Here is a 22,583-nt window from a genome sequence, read left to right as displayed (position 1 = left end):
TATAGTATGTACTCCTGAAACCTGTTATTTGTGTAAAGCCTATGGCTGTTATTTGTTTACTTCCTGTATAACTGGTTGTTTACCTGTTGTTTTCTTACTGTATTACCTGTTGAATGTAAAGCCTGTTGCTAATTTATTGATTACTGTAAACCGAGGTGATGTATATCTATACGTATCGCGGTATATAAAAATCTCTAAATAAATAAATAAATAAATATTATAATTAATGTTTTATATTTCTTGATTTTATTGTTTGATGCTTTATGAGGAATTGTAATGTTGCACTGCATACAGTGTCTGGCAGTTTCCAGTTCAGTTTTTGTCTGCATATTTCTATTTATGCTTTATGATCTCTTTATTCTTTATTTGTCTCCAACAGTTAACTGACACCTGTTGTTATATTTTGTTTAATCTATGAGGTGTTAGATATCATCTGAATAAGATCTTGTATCCGTTTTCTAAAATTGTTGCTGCAATACTGTCAAATGATTTTAAAGGCAGTTTTGCATATATGACCCTTAGGCATTTTTCTTGTAATGTCTTATAGCTAAGTTTTCAGATAAATGCAATGTCAGGCCAAGATATGCATAGTCTAGACGTGCGCTTGGCTATTTAGGAAAAATTTGAAGTTTATGTTAGATTTTTTGGCTCAATTCTTCAGGTGATGTGTGATCCAGGGATAACATGATAGAAAAAAAAGTGAGTTTATTATGGAAATGCAGGAGGGGGTAGAGGGAAAGAGGGGAGGTAGACGTGGACAGGGAAGAGAAAGAGTGAATGGGGCGGGAAGGAGGAAAAAGGGTGGGGATAGGGGGAATAAAGATGCTGGACTGAAGGTAGGGATAAAGAGGATGAAAGTAGTATACAGTATGCGGTAGGAGGTTCTTCATGTTATCAAAATTGATTGCTATCCAAGGGTAAGTTAAAAGTGATTTACAATAAATAGCAACAACAAATGGGTTTTGTTGGGGCTGCCCATTATTCTTGTGAGAGGTGTTTGCAACTTTCACAATGGAAAGTTAACAACCCCAGTCATGCCTCCCGGGGAGTGTGTATATAAACGGCAGCACCGTAAAGTAACAACGAATAAGTAACAATGAATGCACACAACAGTGGCGGACAGTTCAGTGATAAGACAAGGACTGAAGCACGAGTGGGCGCGATCATATTGTGAAATATGTGTTGAAGAAAGAGAAAAAATTCGGAGCACTTAGGTGCTGAGCAATAGTTCAGATAAGTATTAAAAAAAGTTTTGTTTCTAGATTGGGTCATGTGATTGGGGCGTTTAAAAATGAAAAAAACATTGTCTGTTGGGAAAGTGTAAATGAGGTTACTGTGTGTGCCGTATACACGATACTGGTTGCAGCCCTATGTAGGCAAGAGCCAGGCGACTGTGAGAGCACATTTTTTCTGATACAATTTCCCATATGAGTTCTTGAGAGTGTTCTTTACATATTATTCCTCTGCTATTGGGGTTATTGGGTTTGTAGATTTATATGAAGAGGATTTGGAAGCCTTAGATTGACAGTATTTTGTATATATATATATATATATATATATATATATACACATACATACATATAATCACATATATACATGCATACATACATACTTTGGAGCTGGCCAATCTTCATCTGTCTTACATGTGAGACACATGCAGGGTTACTTTATTTAACTGCTTTATTAGGAGCGATTTTCAGACTCCTTATCTAGGTGTACAATCTGCGAGTACCTCATTTTCAAAGGGAACAAAAACTTTTGAAAACTGTCCATGCCTCTCTCTCTCTCTCAGTGGTGTTAGGTAGCTTAAGCGACTAACAATACTATGTGCGAAAACATCGCAAAGTGTGATAGAGCCATATCGCACAGCATAACGCAAATGAAAAAGGTGTAGTTATTAGCCACGTTAAAACTGTGCGATATAGCTTCGCAAGTTGCAAAGCCAGCCCACTTGGCCAGAAATCCTGCCCCAAACTCCACCCCTTTTCTAAATTAGCATCGTGTTATGGTGCTTTTCGCATGCGAAAAGCCCATAACGCAGCTAGGAAAATAACCCGCTAAATTAGTAAGGCCCTGTTTTAAAGAATTGCAGGAATTAATGGTATCCTGATATGCCACTGTACTTGGACCACTGTCTCCAAACTGCATTTCAAAATGTCATATTGTTGGCCACTCTATACTAGTGTCAAGTCTGATGGTGTTTGTATGTCACTGAATAGACAAAACAACCTATTTACATACATGCCTGCAAGTTCCATGAGGTGAAATGGAGATGGCCATTGTTTTCTCATCTGCAGCAGAATGATTATTGAGTACTGTCACAGATAAAGTAAGGTCCTAATTTGGAATGACTTTGTGAAAACAATGAGAACTGAAAGCCTGTACTCACCGTCCTAAAACTGAAGTTTTCACAAAAATTAGGAACAGCAAACCAAACGTAACCAGGCGAAAGGTTCGAACAAAGGTAATGCAAAAATTGCACTACTACTGGGTATCAGCAAGCCAGGTATACGTGTGAGACTTCTATCAAAAGAGGTTCCCTGATCCACTCAATCATTCACCCATGGCCCATTGAGGGTGCCGAATACAATTATTTTCAAGAGAATTTTTTTCTGCAGTTAAAAAACATCACTTAATAAGTCAAATAATATAGCAGCAGTAAATCAATGTCAAGTCCTGTCAGCTGGTGACTTGGACAACCACGGAGAACTTATCTTATGCATAATTCACTTATGCATCTCTTAGATGTGAATTCGGCCATGATCAGACGGCATTTACAGGAAAAATTCAGGAAGTGATATTGAAGCCCACCCACGTTAAGCAGAAAATTCTTTTCTGAGATGCTGCTACCAACTAAGCTATGCTGTTACTGCTTTAAATGACATTTGTGAAAACAATGCCATTTAAAACAGTAACAGCAGAGAAGATCCAAACTTAATAGACTGAACACTCTTAGCAGTTTCTCCAAAGGCAAACCTTCTTAGGTAATATAATTTCTGCTAATGCACATGAAAAGCTGCCCGAGAGTTTGCAAAGCAGCTATAAAGCAGACAGTGTTATGCATACAACAGAGTACTGTTTGCTATTTCTGGTGTTCTAGAAATCCATTTTTCTTCCAAAATACAGAAATGAATGGGAAATGCTAGTCCTCTAATAAAGATGCACTGTCATTTCTTTGGTTGATACTGATGCTATAGTATTCATAATTGAGATTTAGGTACAAGCATTTTTCACATAAACCTAAACATTTCAGAAGAATATTTCTGCAGCATCATAACTGCAAACTCACTGGATTTACATAAAATAAATTATGGCATATTTCTATTTAGTTTATGCTGTGGGGCAGAGGGAGGGGTGTGTGTGTGTGTGTGTGTAGGTGTAATTGGTATATCATGATCCCAATTAATTTTGGACAATCACAATAATTTCCCTATACCCCATTTGTTTTTCTTCCATTCCCATCTCTTTTACTCAGTAGTGCAACTAATTAGACTAGTATTGTACAAAATAATCAAAGAGATAAATGTATAACAAAATATATAACATGAGAGGCTGTGGGAAACTATTCTTTTTCTTTCTTCTTTTTTTTTTTTTTAATATCTGATTCAAAACAGTTTAAGAATCAGTTTAAGAAAGCAAGGACTCTCTGGGAATGTGACATTTTCATCAATAAAACATTGGGAGAATATGGATTTGCCAGATCTTTTGGATGCTGAGGAAACTTCTGATCTCATAAAGGCAGATCTCTACATGATTGAAATCAAATGGTCATTCCTATGGTTTTTGCAAATCTTTCATTGTATCATTTTCCTCAATTAAAAATAGCAACTATTTATCTCTTTTAAGACTAATAATTACCGCAAAGCACAGTACTAAACGACATTTCAAGACAAAGAGCAGCTGTCCAAGCTGCAAAAGGAAAAGAAATGTGTTGGAGCCATATCTTCGCTATCTGTGGAAACAAGAAAGTAACGGTGACTCCTGATATCACGAAGAATAGAGATATTGTTAGAAATGCGAGGAACAAATATTACCTGTACCTCACATATTTCAAACAACACCTTCACCTCTGCTTTGCTTTCCCTTTTAGTCTACTTTCTGAAGGAAACAAGGCTCATGAGATTACAGGGCTTGTGTGTGTGTGTGTGTGTGAGTGTGTGCCTCCTCCACCCCAATAACTTTTGTGTTTGATGACCTAATCACACCAAATTTGCAGGACATGTCAGAGGATCTGTACCCCACAGCATACATGTTTTTTTTTTCTTAATCCAAATATGCACGTGTCCCAGAAAGGAGGCTCCACTAGTTCTAAGTGGAGCTTCTTGTTTTTAATTTGCTGTACCAGAGGTTGATGCACAGTACCTTATGTTTCTGAAATGTTAGAATTACAAACTTTTAGATGAATTGCACTATATAAATCCAAATTATTATTATGGGAAGCAGAATGGATCAGGGAAGATGAATTAGTAGCCCAAATGCAGTGCTATGTTCTGTTGTGTTTTATGATTCTATAATAGCACTGAAATTATAGTAACCATCTCATGAGCTAAAAGTAAATGCATGCAACATATTTTTAACTTCATGACTTGATAGCCACTTTTAGAAGTTGTAGTTGCTTAAATTTGCTAGGAAAATTGCAAATAAAAGAATCTGAACTAAAGCAACACTCACAAAATCTGGCATATGAAGCGCTGGTTGTTCTTCCTGCGTTGCTCCATAGTTAGAAGCAACAGTTTGTCCCATGAAGTCCAGGACTAAGTAGGAAATAAAAACAGAAAAAAAATGAAAATGTGAGAATAATAAGTTAACAGTAGACTGGCCTGTCTTTTTCACAGGCTTGTACAAGTACAATAGCATAATCTTGTAGTATATACTGGGAATTATACAGCTTGCAAATGTTCGTTATTTTGTCATTTACTGGACAATTTGTGATAAGAAACAAATTGTTTATGCCACTGTACAAGGCACTGAAACTTCAACAGAAATCTGATGCAGCCAGAGCAAATAACTCATGGAGAATGCTATAAACCTATTGGTTCTCGGCTTCTTGCTGTGAGCACTGGAAGTGTATGTAGTTGACATAGTATAGAACTGTAAAGCCTGAAGGTTCTAGTTCAAAGTCTACCTACCAAATTCTCTATAATGTGACCTTCTGCAAGTAACTTTGAGCCAAGGACATTCTAACCATGCTGTTTATTTTGGATTGTAAGGTGCACATCGACAAAGCTACACATATGTATATTGTGATTCCTTATTATTAGCAACAGTGTGCTGATGTAATACCTTCCAAGAGCCACATGAATATACTTATGCCACACTGGATGTTTGCATTAGCATTTCAACTCTTGGAAAATTGGATTAAATCCATTTTAGCCAATAAAAAAAATAAGTTTGGTGGTCTCATCTACTCCTTAATGAGCATCAGGTGCCCATTATAAAACCTACAAATAATTAGAACAAGTACTGGTCATACTTGTTTTTATCTTGCATTGTAATAAACACTAAAAAAAATTAAATCAACAAGTTTAGCTGATAAGAAGATAAGATTTTATGCTAAGCAGTTTAATGCATTACCTTATCAATTAAATTGCTCGGACTTCCATTCTATAATCTAACTCAGAGTAGGGGAGTGCCACAGAGACCTGGCCTTCAGGATATCCATATGAATATGCATGATATATGTGCATGCACTGGCTCCATTGTATGCAAATATCTCATGGATATTCATTGTGAATATCTTGAATACCATGGAGACTCAGTATATGCAAATTTGTCTCATGCATATTCATTGTGAATATCTTGAAAACCTGACTGGCTGTTGGGTCCTCAGGACAGGTTTGGGAAGCTCTGCCCTAAAGTAACAGGGGATGTAAATGGAGGTAGGGAACAATGCAAGAGAATTAAATATCAGCCAGGCTACACTTACATCTAGGATTCTGTGTCTTATCTATTTCAGAGCACACTGTTCACATGATAGTGCCACAGAGTGGCTGAGCCTAGATCTGGGTAGCCCTTTGGGGACCCAGAAAGTCATCCCTAGGAGAGTAAAGGGAGTGATATCAGGACAAAAGTGCTCTGGCTGGCCTCCAATCGGGGTCTGCCCATCGTGGACGGATGCCTCGCATATAGAGCCTCAGTATGGCTTAAGCAGAGTCTGGCTCATAATACTAACAACCTGATGCATAACCTTGTCTCTGAGGATCTGGATTAGTCCTCAGATGTTCAAAAGGGATTGCTGGGAATATCAGTGTTCTGGCAATGTGAGGGCTAGAGCTGGAGGTGAGTTGATCTATTGGACCTGAAGGACCTCATGAGTGCTCATGTATCTGTTTCTGTAAGTAGAAGAATACCATAGAATTCTTGTGATGTTTGTGTCAAATGCATAGAATGATATAACTGGATTAACTGACCTGGGCTGGATTCTGGAATTTGTTTGCATGATCCCTATGCTTTATAGTTTTACCCTGCAGAAATGTAAGTCAGGTTGCTATTTTGGTTCTGGTGAAATAACTTTGAATAAATCCCTGCATATATTTTGAACTGCAGCTGACTCATATATTGCAAGGAAGTTCTCAGTTTGACAGGTAGACCCAAGAGTAATATCTCTTGACCGAATGCTGGATGCATGAAACAACCTTCCAATACAGGCAGTGGGGGAAAATGCTAATGAAATTCAACAAGTTAAAAAAGAACTGCAAAGTCATTTGTAAAAGTGTGTTTTTCCTTAAAAACAAGTTTTTGTGCTAATATAGAAGCTTAATGGGAAATATTATTTTGATTTCTAGTCTGTATCTAGATATATCTATCCTCAAAATCTGATTGCTGTAGGTTAAACAGTGTGGGGGGAATAATATGTAGACAGATGACAAAGCAAATACAAAAGCAATGTTTAAGTGCTAAAATAGCAAAAATTGATTTCAGATCTTCTGCCCACAGTGAGCAGTGCGGCCACTAAGTCATTTTTGGGGAACAGGGAAGTCAGTGGAACGTGAGGAGAGTAGAGTAAGCTGGGATAAAAAAAATACAGAGAGGAAGGCGAAATGAGAAAGCAAGGAGGAGGAACAAACCAGGCTACAGGACATGAGAATGAAATAGGAGAAAGATAGGGGGTCAGGATGGTCTGAAGAGGATTCAGGTGAGTGAAAAGACAGAGAAGCAGGAAATAGAAATAGGTAAACCAATAGCGGAAAAACAGTAGAAATTATTTATTTATTTATTTATCTACTTCTTTTTACTATACCGATGTTCAAGACAAAAGTCTTATCACACCGGTTTACATCAAACAAGGGGGAAAAACGTGCAAAACATAAGAAAGTTACATATAACAGGGAGATGAATTCAGGATAACTTAGTGTGAATATAACTTAAAGTTAGCACAGAAATTAAATCAGAATTTAACTCAAGACTTAACTCAAATCGTAAGGGAGGATAGGGCTTACAGGGTAGCGGGGCTAATTACATACACCTTTCCTAATTTTAAAGGAGACTAACCTGTGATGGAAAATGTTTTCTTTCTTGCGGTTGATTGAAAGGCAGATATATCCCATGCAACGCAAGTTTATTTGGTTTCAGTTTTTGTGAATTTGGGCTTTTAGCTGGAGGTCTTCCATTAACGTCATCTTAAACCTTTTTTGTTTTGTTGAAACCTTTTTGTGTGTGTGTGTTTTTTGTTGTTTTTTTTTTTTAAACAGCAGCTCATCTTTTGCATTCAGAAAAGTTCTAGGTTATAGGCATCTGATGCAGTTCACAATGAACTATCAAACAATAAAACCCCAGAAAGCTGAAATCTAATTAAATGTTGCATCTGAGATACCTGCATCAGTCTGCCACAAGATAAAATCAATTATACCATTGGTTCATAGTCACATTTAGGGAACACTGAATATAAAACATTCTGTTTTGTCATTTTTTTTAAAATAATGTAGGATTCAATTCTGTACAATGCTGCATGGTCTATTCTGATGTTCAGAATCTCCTGATGTCATTTTGAAATTAGAGGAAATTAGAGGAAGATAAGCTTGAAAAGTGAAGAAAAAGACATAATAAAGGTATAGCAGCAATAGAAAAGAAGGAACAAGCAGAGAGAAAATAAATTAAACCAAAGACACAAAAAGTTGCAAAACACTATAATTAAATTTTGATTTGGATTGCTTAATGCTTTTTCCTGTGCTAATTTGACTTGGCCTGTATTTGGTTCTTGGCGCTAAACCAGACTCCACAGCTTGGCTTGCATATCATATTATCTAGTTTGCACTGTGCCCAAGGCTCCTGGATCTTCTGGGAGATATGGCTTCCTTCCTTCTTCCTGGATCTGTTGTCAAGTAGTGTTGTCCCCATGGCAGTCACTCTTTCCCTATCTGTGGTGCCTGCTTTGGATTCTGATAGGAAGCCCATACAGACCCCTAGGATTGAAGGGGAGTGGGAAGAGGGACAGAAATCATGTATTCTGAGTCTATGTTGCATGTGCTGCTTCTGCTGGCACTTTGTCTCCATGGGTATTGCTTCTCCAGGAGTTATCTATTCACTGAGGTTTAAAGTGAAATAGATGACTGATGAGTGTGGGGAGCACTGAAGAGAAAGATAGAGCTCTGTGAGGTTGAGAGGGCAGATGGGGGGGGGGGGAGGGGGCTAAGAGAAGGGAGAGCAAGAGAAAGCATATGGAAAACTAAGAGGGGGGGGGGGGGGAGGAATGAATGCAAAACAAAACAAAGTACTACATCCCTGAGCAGGTTTAAGGTACTGATATCATAAATTGGCTTTTGAGGTCAGCAGAACTGGGTTTAAAAAATGTCTGGATAAGTTTCTGGAGGACAAGTCCACTAACAATTAGCCAGACAGACATGGGGATTGCCATCTCTTAATTCTGGGAAGAAGCAACGGAGAAAGGATCTCCACATTAGGATCAGGTGGATGCTTCTAAATGACCCAGATTTGCCATTGATGAAGCCAGGATACTGGGTTTGATGGAGCATTGTTAAATGCACACTTTAAGCACTGTTAAGTGTAAAGGGACCTGTGGTCCCTTCACTCGGTCCGTGCTCCTCCCAGTAGAGGATATATTGAGATTTTTAGTGTAGTGAGTGGACTATACTCTTTGGTATGACCCTCCCTTTTAGGAGTGATCACAATGGTGCAGTTCAAAGGTTTGGTCAGAGAATCCAGAACATATTTTGGTTAGAGTGTTTGGAGCTGAGAGAGGAGTCCAGTCTCATTTCTCTTCAGGTGTTTGGTGAAGGGGGAAAAGCCTGCTTTCTGCCCCAGTTCTTGAGTCTGATAGTGAATACAGAGGGCCACAAGGACAGTTCCCTGTGGTGGTGCTTTTCATAAGTTAACTAGAAGTAACTGTTCCTGTTGGATTCATTGGTGGGGTGGAGAAAAGACCACTCTAAGGAGTACATTTCTCACTGTGGGTTTGTCTTCCCAAATCCTGTGTCTAAACAAAGGACCTATGCAGGATCAGCAAGAAGTGAGTGTCAGATGCCTATCCAGAGGTAATCAACAGTGTCGAGAGTGCTGCCCATCTGGTGCTTTGATCCAGGGGTCCAGAGGAGAAGTGTTCGGGAGAAATATTCTAGCATTTGGATGCTCAGGTACCAAAAAGGCTTCTTGGAAATCAGGAAGGCTTAAACCACATGAACAGGTGTAAGGGGATCCCAGGAGGTTGTAACAGCAAGTGTAAGTAACCCACTGATACATCTGTGTACTTGCTTATGGGTACTAAATGCTTAAAGACTGTACCACTTGCAACTAATTGATTTTGAACGGTTTCATTAAAGACTTTTTTCTTAACTTTTGGAACACCATAACTTGTGTCTCCTTGGTGATAGTCATCTTTCCTCGCCCTTGGTCAGAGGATCTCCCCTTGGACACACCTTAAGCAAACATGCTCACTTGCTTAAAGGTGTGTCCAAGGGGAGTTTTACAGAAGCAATCAGCTTTTTACTCAACAGGCATTGAGTTACCCAGACATAAAATGTAATACTATTTTATTACACGATGCTAATTTTTGGGAATGCTGATTATATATATTTGCTCTATCTTGTAGCAATTTATATCATTTGCTGTCACTGTTCTAAAGAAATCTTCAAAAAAAATTGTGTGGTAATGCAGAGTTTTGTTTTCTCAATAAACGGTTTGGTCTTTTTCCTGATGTCGCTAAGGCAACTCAAAAGAAGAGAAGGCAATTTCTGTTAATGAGGCTCTGGGTGCATCAATTGGGGGCATTGTTCTTTTTGAAATTCCCATGTAAATGTTTAGTTAGATATATGTAACCCTTTGTTGGGGAATTCTACTTCCCAAGGGCACACAAACTAATTTCTCTCTGGGGCTGCTCTGGCTAGTGCTTTTCCCTTCTCTTTTTATCCCTAAGGGGTGGATCATTTTTCATGAAGGGAAGTTTAAGCTTATGGCCCGGGGGTGATGGGTTCCTCTCTTATTGTGTGTAGTGAGAGGTGGATCCCAAGGAGTGAGATCCTGGGACAAACAGGCAGGACAATGTGCCGGGTGCTAAAATAAAAGTTTACTGATTCTTTAAAGTAAAATTACAGTCCAATTTATCAAGAATGGAAAGATACAGCTGTGATGTTTATAGATGACTCTCTTTACTGGGTAGGTGTCCTGTCTCTTACTCTCCTGGGGTTTAGCTTACCACTTTTACTCTGAGTGTATAAACTAGGGATGTGCAATTGTTTTTCCTGAATTAGGCAATGTCAATGAAATTGCCTAATTCGAAATTTCGTACAAACTTAATTTTTGAGTTAGTGGCCCCCGAAAAAAAACAAACCACCAACCACAGGAAAAACAAAATTCCTGCGCGGGGGGGGGCGCCCAAAACAAAGCCCGACACGACATTTTTACCCAAAGCACATCTCTAGTATAAACTGTCCCAGAGCTGTAGTGAAATGCTATGATGGGCACGATCCCCTTTATCATGGAAAAATCCTACCTTGGTTCAGATGTTCATTCCTGCCTATGCCATGGTCCCATAGAGGTGGGGATCCTAGGGTGTCTCTAAAATCTTGGTCCTTCTCCTTGGTCTTGGTGTTCTGTGACTTTTGGGCAATCAAGAATCAGGCTATCCCAGCCCTGGATCCCTTATGGAGAGGGATGGATAGACAGAAACCTCCTCATAAAACAATACCAGAATACTTGCTAACACAAAAATCTCTCACTGACTGCTGCTATACTGTCACTTTTGCTTGCCCCATCTAAGGAGTAGATTAGGGCTCACAGGTCTTCAGCCGTTGTTCTTTGTGACTGGTGGGAACCTTCTCCAAAAGATACAAGGTTTAAACAGCAGTCTCCTCTAAAAGTAGGATACATTTTAGTCATCAAAAATCTCATGCTGCTAGGTACTGTCACTGGTGCTTGCTTCACCTAAGAAGAGTGAGGCTCACAGGTCTTCAGCCCTTCAGAGGAGTCCCAAAAGAGGGTCTGGCAAAAATCTATCTCACTGCAAAAAATATGAGGAAGATCCTTTGGCAGAGAGTGCACAGTGAGAAATCTCCTCAAAACTAAATTTCCTGATGAGGCAGGGAGGCCTCACCAGGAATATGAAAAACAGCGTCCTTACTCCTCTGAGATTAACTGAAACTGACAATCACTAAATAGGCTAAGGCAACCAATCCCAGCCCTCCAGGTTGTGAGGAGCTGAAAAGGATGGAAAGCTCAAAGAGATGGTGACTTTCTAAGCAGGGACCTAGGGCCATCTAGTGGCTGATCCAAGGAGGCACCACATATTAGAGATGTGATTCAACCGAACCTTTTGGTTCAGCTTTCGTTTTTGGTCCGTCGCAGGAAATTTCGTTTTCCCGCGGTTCGAGCCGATTTTATTTTGGCTGCCCCAGGAACGAAACCCGAAACCCGCCTCAACTCTTCAAATTTAATTAATTACAATAGGGGGTTGTAAAAAAAAACCAAAGATTGTAAGTGGGCATATCCACAGGGAATTTCAGTTACATGTTGTATTGAAGATGTATTGTAAAATTGTGTAGGCTCATTGGAGCCTTATATGCTGGCACCATTGTGTATTCTGTGTTTTTAAGGTGTGAATGAGTGTATGTGTGATTTTATATTTTATGGACACATTTCCAAAACACTTTTGAAATTTATGATAATAAAGTTGTACACTTTTCTCTTAAGTGTTGTTATGCATCATGGGAAGACCCACAGTGGATGTCGAAGCCGGGAGGCGGCACAGGGCAGGAGACCGGAGGGATCTTCACCACTGGATGCCCGAGGTCCCCCCAGGAGGAGCCCATGAGGACCCGAGCCGCTTGGACTTAGGCGAGGCCTCCTGAATGTAACGGAACAGGACACCGAGAACCAGTTGAAGCCACAGACCAGAAACAGAAGCTGAAGTCAGAAGCCAGAGGATGAGCCAAAGTCAGAAGCCAGAGGATGAGCCGAAGTCAGAAGCCAGTGGACGAGCTGAAGTCAGAAGCTAGTTGACGAGCCGAAGTCAGAAGCCAGTGGATGAGCCGAAGTCAGAAGCCGAAGTCTGAAACCAGGAACAGCAACTAGCAACCTCTGGGACAGAGAGAACCTCGTTGCAAGGCAAGGAGTAGATCTAGTTGCAGGGTATATATACCTTGAGGGCATCTGACGTCATCCCAGGGCAGTGCTGTAATTTCCCGTGCTGGCCCCTTTAAATGTTGAGCCCCTGCGCATGCACACCTAGGGGGTGGGGCCAGCTGCAGAACATCGACGGCGTCTCCCTCGAGAAAGGAGCGCCATGGCAGGGACCAGGCAGGCCCGGGACCGCAACACTTATCACACGAGCTATTGTTTCTGATAACAGCTTGTATTTTTTTTTTTTTTTTAAATCAGTTATTTCTTATTTTGTTATGGTTGAAATCTTGGCTTCTAACATTAATGAATGAATATTGCTCTATCAACGGAAACCAATACCTTTCACAGTGAATAATTTTGCTATCTGTGACCCGATGAGAGTAACAGGGAAAGCAGTGAAACTGTCCTTGCTTGTACCCATGTGGTGAGGCTTGTATTACTGAGGAAAAAATATATTACTGCTGTTTACTCACTCAAACACTTTTAACATCCAATTTTAACTCAAAGTCTAATCCCCTGTAAAAAGAACAAACTGTTTAATAGTGATAGGTTATGTAAGTATAAAATAAAATCAATGCAAGAAAAAATACTAGTATACCAAATAATCAAGTCTGTGCTGATTTTCTTTTGATAGGGTAGCACAATATTACATTTCCCCCCTTTTTTCTCTCTTTCTCGTCTAGGATGAATACCTAGACAATATAAGTTCCTATATTGACTGAAGGCTGTAAAGAATAATTCCAATGCTAAACCTCTGGGTGCTTAAGTGGTTTCCTTTGCCAGTGAATCTGGTTCCTCCTTACATATTACCTTCATAATAAACCTTTACCAGCTCACCAAAGGACAGGAGACCACAGTTTGCATTTTCTGCAGTGCAGCACACAGTGCTGATGGGAGTTTACTGGGGTCTATTATTTCACCTTTAAATTAGAATTCCCAGGCAAAACATATTATCATGCCAAAAAAAATCCCAGTTGTGCTACATCGTTACAAGATTTTAAACACATTTATTTTATAAAGGGGTCCAAAACATGTTAAGAAGTACTTGAGCAATGACGACTAACAAAGAGAAAAATTTCCAATTGTTAATGCCCTAGCAGAAGCACTCAACAGGTGCATTAATAGCAACCCTTTCCAGTAAAACAGCGATTTTATTTTATCTAGAATAATATAGATACATTACAACATTGCTAAACCTTTGATACCTCCTAACTTCATTATATATGCTTGTAGAGTTTAAGCTTAAAATGATAATGTATGCAAAGTCATACTGCAATAACACTATTCATCATATAAGCAGTTAAAAATGACATCGTCATTTACCTATGTCAAAGTGATGAGCAGGCAAAACATTTGGGTATCAGTATACAAAGAAATAAGGAGATGTGAAAATGTCAGACCCTGGATAACACTGCATACTGAAGCAGAATGGAATGTCCACACTCTGACTACAGAGAGTGCATTTATTTAAAGAAATATTGTAGTCTCAAGCCATAACACTTCTTTTCATATCATAGCACAATCTAGAAGCAGAAACCACTGTGAAAAACTGACAGATACCACCATCTGAAAGATTTTTATGAAATAGGAGACTTGCCTGAGAAACGTCTGAGAAGAATTTGCACCGAGTGGAATACACCATCTTTTCCCTAAGCTTATTACGACCGGATTACTGTAACTCCAGTGAATAGTATAGAATATCACTTCCACAATGTTTGTTCCAGTTTGTATAATTACAAGGGACATTGAAAAAAACCATAATAGCATGGCCTTTTATAAGTATGCAAATAGGGCATCCTTATTTGCCCTCCCTATGCAGCCAAGCATCTTTCTGGCTTTTACTTGTTTGGCCACCTTAAGATCATCAGATACAATTACCCCCATATCCCACTCTTCCTTTGTGAGAAGAATTTCACCTTCAATACTGTACATTTCCCTTGAGTTTTTGCAAACTAAGGGGGTCATTTTCAAATGCTTAACTCGTGCGATAAGCCTCTATCACACGCGAAAAGGCCCTTTTCGCGTTCGATAGCATGCTGGGGGCGGAGTCGGGGCAGCGAGGGGAGGAGTTTGGGCAGCGAGGAGGCAGACATGGCGGTGTCTTCGCTGGCGGCGATAAGGTTAGTAACGTTCTTGTCGCCAGTAGCACACCCAATAGCACCACCTTTCATGGTGGTGCTATTGGGTGCGAAAGCCGGCAGCGAAAACACTGCGGTGGCAGCGAAAACACTGCTGCTGGCTTTCGCAGGCCCGACCCCCCTTTGCCCCCCCCTACTCCCTGTTTTCGCTGGATTCACCATTCTGCGATAAAATAAAGAATTTAAGAAAAAAATTGAAAAGTCATGTATACTCTGTCACCTTCGACACAAAAGTATAAGCTGATGTTTTATTTTAATTTTCCTGTTCACTTATTTTATTTTTCTTTTAATGAATACATGTTGTTAATATCTGTCTTAACTGTCTTATACCTTGACATATTTTCCTTATTTGTTTATGTGCATTATTATTGTAAGATTATGTATGTTACACATTGCAAACTGCTTAGATCTCTTATTTGTAAGGGCGGTATACAAAAGCTTTTAAATAAATAAATCTTCTTTTAGTTTTGGCCACTACTCTTCTACTTTCCTTTGATTTTCCCATCCAGCTAACGACTCCTTGAGGTACTCCCCCATTTTGAGAAAGTTAGATTTCCTGAAGTCTAGGACCCTCACCTCAGAATGAGCCTTCATATCTTGCTTCCTAATACTGACCTACACCATCCGGTGGTCGCTGGTTCCCAGATGATCATCAACTACAATATCAGAAGTACTGTCCCCATTGGTAAGCACCAGGTTCAGTATTGCCCCTTCCTAAGTGGGTTCCATTACCAGTTTACAGAACAGTTCTCCTTGCAGAGAATCCAGGATCCCCCTGCTTCTTGAAGATAACTGCCTTTGGTATGTTCCAATCAACATCTGGAAGATTAAAATTCCCTAGCAGCAGTATCACCTCCCCTTTCAAAATAATCCTGTGAATATCCTCCATTAAATCTCTATCCATCTCCTCTGTCTGTGATGGAGGTCTGTACATTATAACAATATAAATAGATGTTCCATTCCTCCTTTCCAGATTAACCCACAATGCCTCCTCTTTACCTTGTAATCCCAGCAATGCTGTCACTTTAATACTGTTCTTTATATATAATGCCATCCCCGATGATTCTAGTTTGAAGCCCTCCTCAGTGGGTTTGCCATTCTGTGTTGAAAGACATTCCTTTCCTTCCTATGAAGTCCTTTCTGAATAGATTATAGCAGGGTATAACTATATCCCAGTCATGGTTTTCCATTACCAGGTCTCTTTGATAGCTACTATATCTAAATCAACTTCTTCCATGACTGCCTCTAGATCTGGGAGTTTATTCCTCATACTATGAGTATTAGTGTACATAGCTTTCCAAATACTGCCTTTTTTCCCATATTTCCCATTTCTATATGAATATATAGGGGTAGATTTTTAAACATATACGTGCGCGTCCATCTGTATGCACTACCTGGCTCGTGAACATGGACGCGTGATTTTATAACATGCGTGTCCTTCCCTGGTTCCCTCCCAGTCCGCTCCAATTAAGGATCGGACTGGGAGGGAACTTTTCTACCACCCTGCCCATACTCCCTCTTCCCCTGTCCTCCCCGACTCCTTAAAAATGGCTTACCTTTTTTTTTTTTTTTTTTTTTAATTTCAGAACTTACGCCAGCTCCTGAGCTGGCGTAAGTTGCCTGCCGGTGCGTGATCCCCTGGCACAGCGGCAAATGGCCGCTGTATCAGCCACCTCCAGCTCCGCCCCTCCCCGCCCCCGGACAGACCATTTTGCAAGGCCTAGCTCTTGTGCGCATAACGGGGGTTATGCACATGGCCAGGCCCTTTCTAAAATGCACGCAGCGCGCACAAGGCCCAGCCACACACGTAACCCCCGGATTTTATGCACGGGGCGGGGGGGGGGGGTTTGAAAATTTGGCCGTTAATGTTTTACTTCTTAGGGTTTTGTTTACCCACCCCCGATGATTCTAGTTTAAAGCCCTCCTCAGTAGGTTTGTCATTCTGTGCTGAAAGACATTGCACTCCTTCTTCGACAAGTGGATCCATTCTCAGCTCAGTGATCTTTGAAATATCATCCCATGATCCAGGAAGCCAAAACACTCATGTCAGCACCATCTATGCAGCCATTCATTTAACTCCAGAATGCAAGCTTTCCTGCAAGGGCCTTCATCCTTAACTGGGAGGATTGGGGAGAATACCACCTGTAAACCTATCTGCTTTACTCTCTCTCCCAGAGTCATGAAGTCACTTTTGATACAATCTGTGTGGTACCTCACAGTATCATTCATGCCAACATGGATGAGCAGAATCGGATAGTGGTCAGTAGGCTTGAGGATTCTCGGTGATCTCTCTGCAATGTGTTGGATTTTGGCATCCTGCAGACAGCCCACTTCCTGGGACAACATGTCTAGTCGGCAGATGGATGCCTCCATGCCCCTCAGAAGTGAGTCACCAACAATCACTAACTTCTGTCTCCTAGGTGCAGTGATTGCTGAAGTACTAGTTTGACTGAAGTGGAAGTAGTAGTATGACTTGAAATCTGCAGTAAGTCTTGGCCCAGTTACAAAGGTTTCAAACTCTGCTTCTCAATGGCTGCCAAAATGAATATTTATGAGCTCGAATAGCTCATGTTCAAATGGGGATACCATATATACAAGACCATAAAGAAGTGCAGACCATGGAACAACTTCTCATTTTCCATGTCTTGTACGAATGAGGACTTCACTGCAGCAACACAAAGAGCCATTGTTTGTGCATGGTTCTGGAAAAGCATCCAATTTGTGACAAGGACATGAGAAGAAGAAGAATAACAATTTTCAAACATAAGATAAACATAATTTTCGAACATTAAAGTCTGCAGGCACTTCTTCCCTGCAGACTATACCTCAAATTTTCAAAGTGGATTAATGCGCATAAATCTGTTTTGAAAATTTGTGGGTGTGTGCGGAACCAGTGCCAACATATTTGCACAAAATTACACCTGTTCAGGAGGGCAAGTGGGAGAAAACTCCCAGTGCATATCAGATGGCCTGCAGTTCCAGATGGTTGATTTGCAGATGACTTTACATTTTGGATCACCCTCCTTAGGTCCATGAAGCACTGGTTTATGTCCCCCAACCTCTGATGGAAGCATCAGTAGATAGTACTAACTGATGTGCTGTAAATTGTAATGGAAGTCCTTGGGCATTGTAGTGATTCATGCGTTTTGGAAGAAATACATAGCTGGTGAGACAGCAGCAGGGATAACTAATCCTTGAGAGCCTACTGCAGACCGTGAATGTGGAGATGTGCTAAGGAATCACCTGGAACATTGCCACTATGTTTCCCAGCTTGTGGTTGTGGTAGAACATGTGAGAGTGAGAGCTTATGTGAGTAAGGGAGTCTGTGAGAGAAAACATGAGCCTTTGTGTGTGTGCAAGAGAGAGAAAGGTAAGAAGATAGGAAAGAGAAGAAACTGAAAGAGAAAAGAGACCCTGGAGAAAGAATTAGGAAATACTATTACTGACAAGGGGAAAGTGGAAAAAAGAGACCTGGAGCAACTGATTAGAAATATAAAAAGATCAGAAAACAAAGATAAAAAAAAAATTATTTTGAGATTTTAACAATTGGTATTTGGTTCTTGTGTTTCTATATCCCAAATACTAGATTTTTCACGTTTGGACTATAGCATGGTTGCTATATCTTTCACCATTTTTCCAATTTTTAAAAGTCATCTTTCATCCTATCTACTCCAACTGTGTGTCTACTCTGTTAGAAATTTTCATATGATTTGTAAACAGATACACATTCCCTTATAACCCTTCTCCAATGTCTTTTATAAAGACACTGAAGAGGACTGGGTCTAGCAGTGATCCTTGTAGCACCCTGCTGTTCATTTTCCCATTATTACAGAGGACTCACTGATTAGCACTTTCTGAGTTCTGTTGCTCAACCAATGGCATAGAGTCTGTACAATATTCCATAACCTGGTCCTCAGAATCTACCTAACCTCTCTGGTTTTCAAGATATTCACAATGAATCACAAAAAATATGCATGACATATATTTGCATGTGCTGCTTCCATTCTATGCAAATATATCTTATGAATATTCATTGTGGATATTCTGAAAATCAGACTGGCCAGGTGGGTCACAAGGATAGGGCTGAGAACCACAATAGAGGACATGAAGGACAGTGGCTGGGATATGACAGAGACATTCAAATATCTCAATGGTATAAATAATGCACAAAAATCAAGCATTTTTCAATGGAAAGTGTTACGCGTGCTGTCCGCAGCAGATCCGCGGCTCGGCCCCCTCACCTCTTTCAAAGTGATCCAACACCTGGTCCCTCGTCTCTGGCGGCTGTGGGCCACCGGCTCCATCCTCGGGCCGCCCCTGGGGCCTCCGGCTCTGCTACAGTTCCTGATGCTCCGCGTTGGGCCTCTCTGCATGGCCCGTGGAGAGACACCTTCCCGACCTCCGCGCCACTCCCTAAGTGTGCGCATGCGCACAGCTGATACTTTAATAGGCGGGAACATGGCCACGGCCCCGGATGATGACTTCGGCTAAGCTCTGGTATATAAGGCCAGGCTCCGCTCTCTCATATTGCCTTTGCAACAGGCCCCCTCACTAGTCGAGTACTCGTTGCTTCTTCTGTTCCTGGTTCCCGATCATGATTGCCTTCATTTCTGTTTCCTTGTTCCGGTGTTCCTGTTCCTTCTTCTCTCCTTCGGATTGCTAACCTGGTTTGATCCTGCATTGCCTGACGACGCCGTTGCCTCTCTCCAGCCCCAGATCTCTGCATTGCCTGTTTACTCCGTTGCCTCTCTCCAGCCCCAGACCTCTGCATTGCCTGACTACTCCGTTGTCTCTCTCCAGCCCCGGACCTCTGCATCGCCTGACTACTCCATTTCCTCTCTCCAGCCCCAGACCTCTGCATTGCCTGACCACGCCATTGCTTCTCTCCAGCCCTGGACTTCTGCTTCATCTGACCATCCTGTGACTCTCTCCTCATCTACACCTCAGCCTTGCCTGCTACTGCTTCCAGAATGTTGCCAGCCCAGAACCCAGCTTGCTTAAAGACACCTCCTCAGCCTTTGTCCTGGATGTGGTTCATTCAGGCTTCGGCCTGCTCTTGCTTGGGCGCCCTCTATCAGACTGTGTTCCTATTGGCGCCCGGGTCTCCGGGACTCTGCCTCGTCCAGTACAGACTGATACCTACACCAGTTGCTGCCTCTGGGCTGACCCCGATCCACCCATTGACAACCACTGACGGAGGCCACCTAAGTCGAGCCGGCCCCAGCACCTAAAGGCTCAACCCACAGGGAATGAGGGCTGGTATTGGTGAATCACCAGCCGGCCTCTGTCCGTCAGCCCTCTCTGCCTGCCGATGGTGGGGACCCGTAGGATCCCTCCTACGGGTAGCATCAACCCCACCTTGGCCCAAGGGTCCACCTCCAGCGCAACAGAAAGGAATTTCTACAACAAGGGTTATTGGTATGATGTTGAAAAGAGGTAGACTGAAGTGTAAAACAAGGAAATGAATGGAATAGCAAATACCCTCTCCTCAAAGTGAAGTCAAAAACAGTATTCAAGAAACCATGGAATAAGCATGGAGGATGTAGGGTACTGCAACGGGAAGGGAAAATGGGAAGATTAGATGAGCCTTGCAGTCTTCATCTGACATCACAGTTTATGTTTCTGTGCTAAAAGACTCACTTTTCAAATACAATTTCGGGGCATATTTTCTAAAGCACATTAGAATAGCACATTTAACAGAGTATTTACTAAAGGGACTTAAGCTGTTGATAAATACTGTATTACAGCGGTTTTTATCATGGCCGGTAACATGCTTACATAATCAGTTGAGGTATCACATCTACAATCCTGCTCCCAGTAAAGCTTTAAGTGTTACTGGTCTCAGTAATAGAAGGCTGCTTCCTTCCCACCCCTGGGTGCAAAGAAAGGGCACCTTCGTAACCTGAGCTCTCTCTTAGAGAATCAAGTGGCCACCTGTGGGAGCAAAGGAGAACCTCGTCAGCCAGCAACATTTTGATCATTAGAGCCAGTAGGGATTGCTCCTGCCTCAAACAGCCTATGCAGATCATCAGATGTAGGCAGAAGGGGGGTGGGGTGGGAGGGGGGACATAGACCCTGCAGCTCATTTAAATATTCTTTGCATTACAAGCATTTTTTTAAAATGACTAATAACACAAAGACTGGCATTACTGGTAACACACATTAGATGTAAATGCAGGCGTTTAACATGCATTAAAGCATTAACACATTTGCTTGCACAATTATTTGTCACACTTTGAAAAGCATTTTGAACACCATGCTATGGACTTTCAACTGGATTTAAGCACTAAGCAAAAATTATTAACTCATTAAGATATCCTCTAAGATCAAGGTCCTGATTTTCCTTGCCAGTTCCTGAGTAGATTCGACCAAGCATTCCTGATTTAGTTTAAATTATAAAGACTGTTAAAAAACATCTCCTGGACACACAGTATGCGCCTGTTTCCAAGCTATAAGGCTCCAATCCTTAGGGCATATTTAAACTAAGCTAGTCAATGAATGACCACGCCATAGCCAAATAAATAAATCTCACAGCAACTTTCTTTTTGGACAGTAATAATTTGCTGTGAGAATATTTTATTTTACACAGAATCGATGTCTTTCCATAACTGTTATTTAGGTCATCAAAATATGTGGTATACCCAAACCAGCAAGGCATGCAACGTTTTATCAAAAGAGCTGCCAATCAATTAAAGTGGCCTATTTTATTCCTAGATGAGCTAAACTAATGTTCAGATCCCACTAATCAACTGCCAACATTGAAACATTTCAAAAAGCAATTGCTTATTTTCTTGAAAGAATCCTGCCAAGTCTAAAAATCAGATAGGAATAATTATACCCTGGCAGCACCTTTAAACAAATATGAATGCTAGATTTTTACATTATTCACTGTGTTGATTATGCGCACTTTGCTGCGATGCTTTTTGCAAGGCAGAATGACAGACTGTGTGCCCGTTACTACTGTGGCTGTCTTGAAAACCAGATTCTCTCTCTCTCTTGGGACTTATTCTAATATGAGAAACTTTAAACAAATTGCATGCTGTAAGGCGTCGCAGCTGAAATCCATTAGTTTGCATAATAACTTGGAATTTTACGAGTGGTGAGAAGATGAGGGTAGGGAAGAAGCAGGAGTCTGCGGGCAGGAAAGAGTACCTGGAGCAGAAGCGAAGGAAGGTGGGTGATGCGCCCGCCTTAATACACAGCCAGCTGATCATGGAGTAGGGTGAAACTTCTCTATGCACAACAACAGTGCCAAACTGCGGCTGAAGCTCAAGAAAATATTACTGAAAAATGTTTTGAAGTTATGGGTAACCCACAAATGTATAACTTTTACTTCATCCTTCAGTTCCAGAGCAGCCACAGAGATGGTGGGGGGAAAACACATGGAATAACAATTGGAGGCACAAAATCAGCAGCAGTTATCTGCATGCTGTGTGAATAAATATCTGTCTCTATTTATGGGGCCGATGCAATAAATGTGCGTAGAAAGCGGGTGCTGAACAGTCAGCGCCTGCCTTCTTAACGCGCCCCAGCCCCAAGGGGGGGCGCCATGCAATATTTAAATAAGGGGGGTTGCGCCTCCTTGCTAACGAGAACCCGATTGGTTTTCCTAACTTGGCTGTCTGCCGGTTTCCTGCATCCGACTGTCAAGTTTTTTGTTTTTTTTTAAACTTGTTTCTTTAAGGTTTTCCTCCTACTTAATATCGCAATGATATTAAGTAGGAGGAAGTATAGAAAAGCAGTTTTTTCTGCTTTTCTGTACTTGTTTTAAATACGCTCATCTATTAACACCTGCTCCAGGCAGGCGTTAATAGCTGATTGCTAAATGTGCGTTCGAGACGCACATTTTTTTTTTGTATCGGAGTGAATGCCTAA

The 22,583-nt window shown here is 41.0% G+C and overlaps 1 protein-coding gene across 3 annotated transcripts in view; it reads right to left on the bottom strand.

Annotated features, from left to right (window-relative positions):
- The window catches only part of ANO6 (anoctamin 6), a 220,623-nt gene that overhangs the window by 156,187 nt on the left and 41,853 nt on the right, over window positions 1-22,583 (bottom strand). For 2 of the 3 annotated variants that reach the window (XM_029615974.1, XM_029615973.1), the window contains exon 2: window positions 4,672-4,754. The exons of the other annotated variant lie outside the window; for it this stretch is intronic. In XM_029615974.1, the coding sequence (XP_029471834.1) occupies window positions 4,672-4,754 (83 nt within the window). The remainder of the gene's footprint in view (window positions 1-4,671; window positions 4,755-22,583) is intronic. 3 annotated transcript variants of the gene reach the window in all.

The sequence above is a fragment of the Rhinatrema bivittatum genome, chromosome 9 (genome assembly GCF_901001135.1).
Source record: "Rhinatrema bivittatum chromosome 9, aRhiBiv1.1, whole genome shotgun sequence".
Lineage (NCBI taxonomy): Eukaryota > Metazoa > Chordata > Amphibia > Gymnophiona > Rhinatrematidae > Rhinatrema > Rhinatrema bivittatum.
This window is presented reverse-complemented; position numbering and strand designations above follow the sequence as displayed.